Source organism: Megalops cyprinoides, chromosome 1, assembly GCF_013368585.1.
Source record: "Megalops cyprinoides isolate fMegCyp1 chromosome 1, fMegCyp1.pri, whole genome shotgun sequence".
Classification (NCBI taxonomy): Eukaryota; Metazoa; Chordata; class Actinopteri; order Elopiformes; family Megalopidae; genus Megalops; species Megalops cyprinoides.
In genome coordinates, this window is record NC_050583.1 from 31,508,899 (window position 1) to 31,519,638 (window position 10,740).

Consider the following 10,740-nt stretch of genomic DNA (forward strand, 5'->3'; position numbering starts at 1 on the left):
ACTTTAAAAAATGCAATTAAAATTAAGGACTTTTTTCTTTTGAAAGAAAAATAATTAAAACGAATAACAAACGCAACCAATTGTAAACATCCTCCAGTATGCAATATCACAAAGTATGTCCCACAATGTCCAAATGGTGGGCGGGTGTGTTTAACAAATCCCAAAGAGCAAATAAAAAATAATGATATTATTTTGATTAATGAGGATGAGTTGTAGTGTGAGGGTTGCTATATGGTGTAAAGACAAAATGTGAACTTCCCAGTGAATGGCTGATGTAAGCGTTTTAATAATTAACAAGCATTTTTCCTAATCCCCCACAGGTTAGTCTCCGACTCTCCCCCAAGTTGAACAGTTAATCACCTCATCATTAAAAGGCCAAAACATGCATTTAGAAACTCAAACCTCCTTCCAGTCCAAACTCTTGAAATTAAGTCTTTGTCTTCATTTCAATTAAGCCTAATTGGTTGCTGACATGAGACACGTGCCTGAGACATTTGAGAGAAGACAAGGGGGTTCAGACTTACTTCTTTATTTCACTTTTCATTACAGCATTACTCTTCTTACTTCCTCTGTTTACTTATTAGCACTAATCCAATTAAGTCAATAAGGGCCCTTCGAACTGCTTAAGAACTATGCTACTTTCAAGGGAGGGAGTGGTTATTAATTTCCTGCTTACTTCAGTTCGCTTCTCTCATGCAACTTGTTTTGAGCAAGTTTAATGTCATTCCCCACATTAAGAATGTCATTTGAGTCAGTAAATGAACACTGCAGGGGCCTGGTTTCATACACAGCTCTTGCTCAAATGCACAGAGGGAACCCATGGTTACCGGCTTTATCCAGGTGGGATCATCTTTGCTCTGTGTTGCCTTGGCACCAGCACAAGGGGCATGTTGATGGTGGGTGAAAGTAAAACAAAACAACAACAGGTACACCCTTTTCGTAAAGCAGTATACAAGCAGAGAGTTACTCATCCACCTCCCAAAATGCTGGTCTCTGAATAATTGAATGAAGGCAGTCAGTGATTTGTTAGGAACGTCCGCTTTAATGAGGATGTTGTTGTGACCTCTCGGCCTCACAATCTCCAGAGGCCTGCCCTGGCCCCTGTGACACAAGATGTGAACTTTGACCTCTGAGGCACCCGCTTGAGCTAAGTGTCATAGGAGTTTTGATTACTCTAGTTACCGTGGTTTCAGTGTGTGGTTTATTTCTGTTGTAAGATTTTTAAATAGAATATAGATGAAATTTAAAATTGTGGTGAGAAGAATGTTCTCAGCACTCTACTTTAAAAAATGTCCCATTAGAAAATTGTAGACTGGCCACTTGGGCTGGAATGGGGACAGTGGAATAGCTGAGATTGTTCATTTTCCACTCGGCTCTCTGTGCCACTTAAAACAAGGCCTAAAAGCCCTGCCAAATGCAAATGATGGTGAGACCATAACATACCTCCATCTCATCTCTTCTCTGCTCCAAATCATCTGTCACCAAATTCATCCACCCTGTGGTGTATTGGCTCAACAGAGAGGGCCAGCATATGTGCATTTAGACTGTTTGTCTACCTCTAATTAGTTGCTGATCAATATGGCAATTGATTTTACAATATACACAGAGCTTAGGAGCACTGTCATACTTCAGACGTCATAAAGAGGGCAATCTCATCTGGCCATTAGAAACTCTAGAATATCACTCATTGTTTACCACAGGCTTTGTTTATCCCACATTTCCCCTATGGTGTGATTAAACAGCGTGGCCACTAATTTGAACAATTTCATTGCAAATGCGTGTTTGAAACATAACCCCATGTGCACGTGTGCAATTCTCTTCACTCATCTTTTCCCTTCTTAAAGGAAATCTCATGAGCTTCCCAAGTGACCGGAAAGCAGCTGTGTGGCATGACTTAGGACTCGAAGGACAAGATAAGCTGTACCGTCGCCTCTGATAGTGATTTTTAAATGATTAGTTTCATTTCTGAAGAGCGTGTCTGTGCTCATCGACTCAAATGACCAAAGGGTTTATGTTCCGCTCCCCATGCACTCCAGCTGAATAATAGAGAACGAGACTGGTGAAAATAGTCCCATTTTCTCTCCTCCGCCCTGAAAACTGGACTCTTGGGTCACATGTCTCCATCGTGAGGAGGAAAAGAACACCCATATTTCAGAGGGGCACACCTTGCGACACGTCCCCTTTTTGTCTGTGGTTGTAGCCGAGCAGAGTTTTATCATTAATTATTAGTCACTCTCTTTCCTCAGTGGAGCTCAGCTGATGACAGCTAATTAAGTACTGGCTGATGTCAAGGATCCTGAAAGAGGCTTTCTTTCCAGCGCCCGTGAGCCTCGTTCTCAAACCCAGCCCCCGGAATGCTTTATTGCTGCTATTATTATTATTGCCTTGTAGCATTGCAAACCTTGCCCTAAGGTTACACCAGCACAGCTTTCGAGTGTTCAGGAATATGGGTTTGTCCCCTTGAATAGATAAACCTCTCTGGTTTGTTATTTTAAAAGCCAAGAAAAGGCTGGTGTACAATTGACCTGAGGTGTTTTTACAGAGCAAGGCAGACGTTTTTATTACGTTTTTATTACATATGTCTGAGGAACCAAAGGCAGAGGAAGGAACTATTTTTAAAAATGAATTCAAATGAAAATGGAAAAAATAAAAGGGAGTGTGCCACATTAAAGTGTTGTAAATTAAGCATACATAGGTTTCAAACAGCTGGGAAAATAGCGCAAAGTAAAAACTGGTTCTGGCCTGTTTAGTTTCCTATGAGTAGTGAAATTCCAAGGAAAAAAAAGATAAACACTTCAGGAAAATGGCTTTCCATTCCAACATGAGAAAAAAGATGTCTAAAACCGAACAATGTAAAAACGTAATGAATATTTAATTTTATTTTTATTAAATCCCAAATTGATGACGGCTGGCACTTTATTAGTGTGTCAGAGCGAGTGTTCATACATTCTAATTACTTATTCTAACAAGCAGGAGAATTATTTTTGAGAATGTGGAGGCTTTTGTGTGTGCTAGGGCCACTCTAGTTAAGTAACACCTATTAAAATATCATTTGCACCTTGAGGCAACTCATTAATACAGTGGATAGTGAAATCACACCAATAGAACTTCCCCTGACCTCAGGGCGCAGGCAGAATCAGCGGCTCACTTCACCATTAAATTCACTAATGTGCCTTCTCCACAAATCATTTTCAATGGAAATAACATACTGTAATTTATACTGTCTGTAAATGTGTGTGTGCGTGTATACGCATATTTGCGTGTGTTACTACAATATTCCCATTTATGTGTCATGAAAATGTCATTTTCTGAGTGTGAATCTGATTGTCTGCTCCTAGAAAAAAATGATTACTGAGCAATCAGAAGTATATTAGCTGTTAGAGGTGAGGATATAGTGTTGGATTGAGGAGGGGTGCAATGTTCACCCTCTGACTATTGAAAAATGTATAATAATACATGTACTCTTTGACACAATTCTGCTTCATTTAATTACACTTTTGTGCACTCTTGAACACTACTGCACAATTAACACATTATTTACACATGATGTCTTTGAATTTAATTGCTTGTCATTATTTTCCTGTTTAAATGTGACTGTTAATTCAATCTCTCATTTTGTTGAGACATTCTTCTTTTGACACATTTTTTTCAGCTTCATTTATAAAGTACTATTCCTGCTCTGCAGCTGAACCATATAAATACTCCATGCAAACAATATATAAATGAACACAGATGATGCATCTGTATTTATGTTCTATTGCCACACTTTTTCCGCAATTGTAAATATTTTCCGAAAATACATTAATTTAAATGAATTAATGAATTTAAATGGGCTAAATATGGTGAAGGATAGACCATGTGTCTTTAAAAAAAAAAAAAACTAATATCCATGGAAGAGAATAAGAAATCAGATGGGGTTTGCAAGCCAACCACAACAAGCAAACAAAACACAAAAAAAGTCTTAATTAAAAGCATCACGCAGTAAGGTAATGCCATTAAGGATCCAGACTGTAATTCAGCGAGGAAACACAAGGCTGAGTAAACAAAAGAGACAACCCCCATTCCCGAAGACAGTTGTTTCCCTCCGTCAGGCCGGGCTGCACTTCCGCCTGCCCCCAGCAGATGGCATGTTCCCCCTCTGCCCTGCTTCACCCTGATGGGCTGGTCTGTCAGAGTTCTCAATGAATTTCCTTCTCTTTTCATCACTCTCTGATGTCCAGCTGCTCCTGTCAACACCTTCTTATAGCGTGTAATTCATCGCTACACATTGGCAGCTGAGGCCCCTCTGATGGACTTAAAACTGCCATCCACAGAGGGGACTACACCCTGAGCAAGAGTGCGCCTAATCAAGGGGAACTCCCCTTCAAAAGGGGGACGCGCACAGACAGATTGACTCCAAGTTCCCCCATAATTATCATCCAACAGCCCCTGAGTTGCAAGCTGGTACCTCCAAACGCTGAAGCGAAACAGCACCGCTCTAAATAAAGCTTTCATGTCCGTCCCGCGTTAAACAACAGCTTCGACGTTTCCCCTGCACTTGTTAACAGTTATGGCTGAGAGCCGCCAACGAGCCAGCGTTTGTTTAAAGGGCTCCTGGAAGGTGAGGATTTTCTATGCTTTGTATGATAACGCACTATAAATGTCCCCCCGCTACGGGTTTTGATTATTTCCAAGGTGGTAGAAAACATCTCCTGGAGGAAGTTCCCGGAGCCTTCAGAATTTTATTAAAGGCTTGCCTTAGCTGATTATTTAGTGGAGTGAGGTGCATGGCTGGCGTGCACAGAGTGGAGCCCTCACAGGGTCATGTTTAACATGTCCAGAGGCAATCAATTCACCTTAACCCCTTGCAGTACTTCAGCGCTCTTCGCCTAAGCTGGCCTTAATAACCAGGCAATGGTGAATTACTGATAAGGCATTAGGGTCTCTGACCTTTACATTCTCTCCTCCGTATAATGGAAAAATCCCCACCAGAGAGACATGTGTTTTTTTCCAATGCAGATACACTGCTTAATGAAATAATCCTGATGCTTTTTAAGAAGTGATGTTCTAATACAATAAAATCTTTTCTTAGAAAAGCCTTTTCTGACAGTGTTAGAAAGAGTTTAGCTGTTTTTTATTTCGGTGTCTGAAATCAAATCTTCATTGATTTAATCCAGTGTAAAAAAATAGCAAATTTTATTTTCACTTTTTATGAATTATTCTTTAATGTAGTTGTAGCGGAAGGAAATGGAGTTGCTTTGACATTTACTCTGTGTTTGACATTAAAGCCGTCGTAAAGATTTTTCTCATTTCTTTTGTGCAACTAAACACATACCATTGCTAATTTATGCATATTTTCATCATGTTAAATGCACGTTTATCATTTATGAAAAACGCGATAAAATGAATTAAATTATCCCGCTGTCTGATGTAAATTATTTCTCACTGCTCTCTGCAAAAATATGTCTTGCTTTGTGAACATGATTTTCTTGGAGCAAGTGCTGAAATATGCTTCACAGGAACAAAACAACACAATCCACAGATCTATGGTCCAGATTGTGTCTCATCTTGATTTCTACATGCCAGTCATCAAAAGCCAATATTAACGATTTTTCTTCATATGCCTGGGTATTAGAAATACTGTAGAAGTATCTATGAATGTAGATATTTAGGACAGAGAATTCTAAAAAGAAGATGATTTGAAAATGTTGTAAAATGTCTGAATAAAGAAATTTTTAACCTGCATTTTTGCATTTCTCAAGAAAGGTGACTCGCAACAACGCTCTGGTCCACTATGGTGGGAATGAACTACTTGCACACAGAAAATCACACAAGCCCAATTTAGTAAGGCCCACCATTGACGTGCAGTGTGGTGTGATTGCTGGTGACTTCCAGTTCCACTGGATTCCTGCCTGGGCCTAGAGATGAAAGGCCGCCATCATAACCAATTACATTGTAAGTGGGAACACTAACATAGGAGTTAAGGATGTCATTCTGCTGAAGAAAGCTGCGCTCAATTGGGGTCAGGTGCTAAAATGTAAAAGCTTCCAGGCACTTTGTAGGTAATTGAAAATCTATTTTTCGAAGTGAGGGGACTCGAGTATAATGTGGGTTGGGTTGAGAGGCGGGAAAGTTTTATTTTGTTCTTGAGTGTACGAGTCAGAATGTGCGATTCAACAGAGAAGTGAAAGACAGTCAAAAATGGCGTGATTGACCTAGCAACTTTCTAAGAAGTGTTTTCTGCACTGTGTATATGTATGTAATTTTCTCACTTAAGCATAAGCATGAGCATTGCACCAAGCTAAAGAAAATTTTATTTTTAATAAAATTCTGAACTTCTCTTCCAGTTTCCACGGTAAAGAAGATGAAAACATGAAATACAGTTGTCAAAATCATGGTAAAACATTGTTTTTTGTTACCAGAAATTCAATGACAATGATTTGTTTGAGTTTTTTATGCAAGGTAAAGACACATCTTGCAACTCACACTACATTTTTTTGCATGGTAATAGAATATAGAATAAATAGAATTTAAGAGTAAGATTTTTTTATTATTGCTTTGTTGAAAGGAAATATATTAAAATGTAGTCATAAAGTTCAAATCATAAAACAGGAGAATAACTGGTGTCTGACACAAACGTTTTACGGGGGTGAGAACGATGCTCGTCATATACAGTGCCCCCCCATCCATATATGTGAACAAACCACCCCATATTTGGTTTTGGTTGTGTTCAAAGCCAGCGTGTTATTAACAGCCACATTTTTAGCTCTTGTTTTATAAGCAACCGCATCCTTGCTGAGGAGGATGTTTCTCTTTTTTGTTAAGCTGCTGTTAACTGCCTTTAATTGGAAGTTCTAATTGTATGTCTCTTTCCTCAACACATCTAGCATGTAGGTAGCTAGCTAGCTAGCTAGGTAGGGCCACAGAAACACGTGAAACCACCACAGAAGGGGACATTACCCCTTATAGTGTGACTGGTCCACTTATCTGGGGACCTGGGTCTCTGCAAGCAAACTGTGAGGCCCAGGGTTTGATTTCACGCTCAGACCTGACTACTTACAGTAGCCCTTTTATCACCTTCCATGCACTTACCAAGATCTAACACAGAAGCTAAACTTTTGAAAGACAATAGTTGTGAAATAGTGTACATTGGGTGTATGTTTGGAACCTAGCTGTGCTCTGCTGACAAGGCTCATTTGGCATTCTATTGTAATGACCCAGTTGTAATATGCCATTGAAATAGAAAATAGAAGGAGTTTTGGCAGACAGCAGAAAATTAAATGGAAGTTTTTAGGGTTCCTAAACTAATGAAAATGAATGAAAATAAAAAATGTTAATCATCTAAATTTTAAGACTTGCTAGAGCGGTGTGCTTTATAAGCATACCACTGCAGTAGCTAACTATGCTTTCTGCGATAAATGAAAAGTTAGCTCCTCACTGTAACTATTAATGTGCACACTATCATACACCCGTATTGTTAGAAAGAGTATGAATGAACACTTAACAAAAACAATGTTAATCGGTGACACCATTTTTCTGGGATTGCCAAAAGGACTGAACTCCCACCTGGAACCTGGATCTAGCACTACTGTGGAAATTGTGTAAGTGACCGCAAACAAATTTTATCAAGTAAACAGTGACTGACAGCCTACAACAGTTTGCCAGAGATCAATAAAAAAGTGTTTCTTATCTACTGAAAAGCTATAAAGAAAGCACATGACTCACAAAATACACTTGAGAATGGACTTTCTAATAATAGCAATGGGGTAATGTTTCTGATCTGCTCCATCTCAGGACCATCACCTTGTTAACAGATTCATCCGTAAACACGCCTCAGTATGCCTATTTAAGTATGAGTATTTATACTCTTAGTAAAATTAGTATAATTTTGCACTCCCACATTATACCCTTACAGCCTTTTCTATTGGTGTGTTTTGGCTGTCAGAATTTAGAATGAGTTTTTGTTTGCCTTGTTTTAGTGAATTAAGGATGTGATGTCATGTTAAAATAAATCACTGTTGCGCAGCTTGAGTGTTACACTTTCCACCCAGGTTTTTTTTTTATGTATGTTGTTCAAATTCTAGCTTATTAGCTTCTGATGGATCACCTAGGTGCAAAATGGGTGAGAAATTTGTTTGGTTTGACCCCCTGCCCTCGAGATACGTGATGTAGTCATAGCCTGTGTTGAACTACAGTTCTCAACATGCAAATACATTGCTCAGAATCACACAATTCCTGTAAGCAGTAAGCCTGCCGAAGGCAAATCGCTTATTTTGTTAAAAAACTGGGACAGCCAAAACCCTAGAATAGATGAAGTGTAGCCAAATCATGCTTTTTGCATGCTCTTTGTCATGCCTGTGGGCCAGCTGAGGATGACAAACTAGACTTGTAGTGTTCAGTGTCCCTGTACCTCTTGCTCATTGTTGAATAGTGGAAAAATTGTCTGCTCTTCATTGATTATACCTATTGCCTGTTTTTTTCTGATGGAAAAATTTGTATTGCAACAATAACATCAGTATCAAGTTCTGGATACAAGCATCTGCTAAATGACAATAATGTAATGACGTGTAATGTGGATGTACAGTGGAACTGCATGGGTGTGTTCTGCAGCTCTGTTCTTTTCCCCAGTGGCTTTTGGAGGATCTTGAATTTAACAGCACCGATCATGAGGAGTGTAGACTGCATTTCTGTCCTGAACACGATTGCTACAGATTTCACTTGTCGATCCACTTCTCAATTCAGCTGCATCCGATTCACTTTGGTTTCACATTAGCCTTAGTATTGCGTTCTGAGCCCAAACGAAGGCCCATTCGAATTCTGATGGTATTGATGGAAGGTCTCTCAGAAAAGAGAAGGTGATTTCTCACCCTTCAGAAATTGACTGAATGTTTCCTTTAGTAACCTTCATTTATCCTGGTAAAATAACTGAGTAACATTTTCTTAAGCAACGATGACCCAGAAAAGGACCAATTGTGGAAAAAAAAATAGGAGGCAGAACGTACCGGTACAAAGTACAGTGACTGCATTATTTCAAGGCTGCAAGAATGAGAGGAAAGAAGGTAATGAGGAATGACATTATGTTTAACATTTGCAAAGTTTGATTAAATGAGAAAAGCTTTGGTCTGAAAATGATTTAAGATAAGATAAATGTTGTCAGCTGAATATTTTTCATACTGAAAACCTATTCTGTCCATGGCATTGCATACTTTATGGTGAACCAAATTAGTAAATGAATTAGATCTGAGGTTGTGGGTAGATATGAACCTGGAGGGGTAGTGTTGTGGGACACAGTGAGTGGTTATGGTGAGTGGTTTTGACACATTGAGTGCAGTCTTAGAAGTAGTAATGGAGCCATGTCATGCATGAATGGGTATAACCAATATTTCTTGGTTTGTCTGGGGGTGTACAGCGATCAATTGTGTGAAAGGTGTCAGAACAATGAACATTATAGTGTGCATGAGCTCTTCGTATAGAAAGAGAGTGAAGTCATTGATGACTTTTTACAGGTTGCTACTGTGCAGGAGTAACCCGAGCAAAGCCCAGACTGTGTTGGCGAGAAAATGTTTATGCAACATTGAGTGCTCTTTCCAAGACCTTGGGCAGTCAGAATAGTATGGAAATTGGATGTAAGAATGAGTTCTGTCCTGTTACATCCATCCTGTTGACAGATAGGATACCTTCCATTCAGATGGAATTTTAGCCTTTTCATAAGAAATAGTACATGTGCAGCACAGTGCAAAAAATTGATGTGTGCATTAAGTTGCGAGATGAAAAGAAGTCAGTGCCCTTAGCTCTGGCAGACTTTTTGAGATCTGTGTAACTTTTTGTAATCTCATTTGGCACATATTTCCCTTAAATTGTTGCTTCACGCTAACATTGGGCAAAAGGTTTCACCCAAAGTGAGGACATCCTTGTATTATTGAAGCAGCTCTTGGGTGGCCTGTGCATTTATCCCCATGTATCATAGACACTGGTGTGGCTTTTCTCCTGATGAGCATGTAGGCTTCTCAAAGCGTGAGACCTATTGACAGTGGCTAATTGCTCTAATGATGTAATATGGGTGTAAAGGCCAAGGAATATTTCAGAGTCTTACTATCTCACATCACAAACCATAGTGCATTTATTTGTATTGAAAAACAGGTAAGGTAAAGGTATCTTTATTGATTTAAAATAATAGGTAATTTCATCCAAAGAAGGGAAGCAGCCCTCTCTCACCTTGTACCTCAAGTGAAGGACACGCTGATGGGCCGAGGGGCCCTAGGCGCTTGGTGGAGTTGCTTACTAAACAACTCATTATGTGAGCTGTTGTTTGATATGCTGTCCTAGTTGGGCCTGGACTCAGCTCCCTGCATAGTGTCGCCCTGCCAGACGCTCAACCTGAACACCCAGCTCTACTATCAGGGAACCTGCACAGCTGTCGTCTTGGATTCTGTGGATGGTGTGGTTTGTAAGTGCAGCATTGGGGGCCAGGGGGGTCACGGAATCACAGAGAACATTCATCTGCCCAACCACGTGCTTCTGCTGTTTCCTGTTTTTTTTTCTGTCCAGGGCCGAAACACCAGACCATCTGGGATGTCTCTATCTCCCTTTCCTCCATTTAAAAGCTCACTTGGACAGCACTGATGTTACTGCTGTAAATGGATGATGGTTTGTTTCGAATTTAGTTAGTGATACATTAAGTAAACTAATAAGTATGAATGACAGAGGCTGTATAGAGCAATAACATAGTCAATGGCAGAAATAGCGCAGGAAAAACAAGTA

The 10,740-nt window shown here is 39.6% G+C and overlaps 1 protein-coding gene across 1 annotated transcript in view; it reads left to right on the forward strand.

Annotated features, from left to right (window-relative positions):
• micall2b (mical-like 2b) overlaps nt 1–10,528 on the forward strand; it is a 63,956-nt gene extending 53,428 nt beyond the window's left edge. Inside the window, exon 16 of the mRNA XM_036543499.1 lies at nt 10,306–10,528. Within this exon, the coding sequence (XP_036399392.1) occupies nt 10,306–10,430 (125 nt within the window). The 3' untranslated portion in view covers nt 10,431–10,528. The remainder of the gene's footprint in view (nt 1–10,305) is intronic.
• The last annotated feature ends 212 nt before the right edge of the window (nt 10,529–10,740 follow it).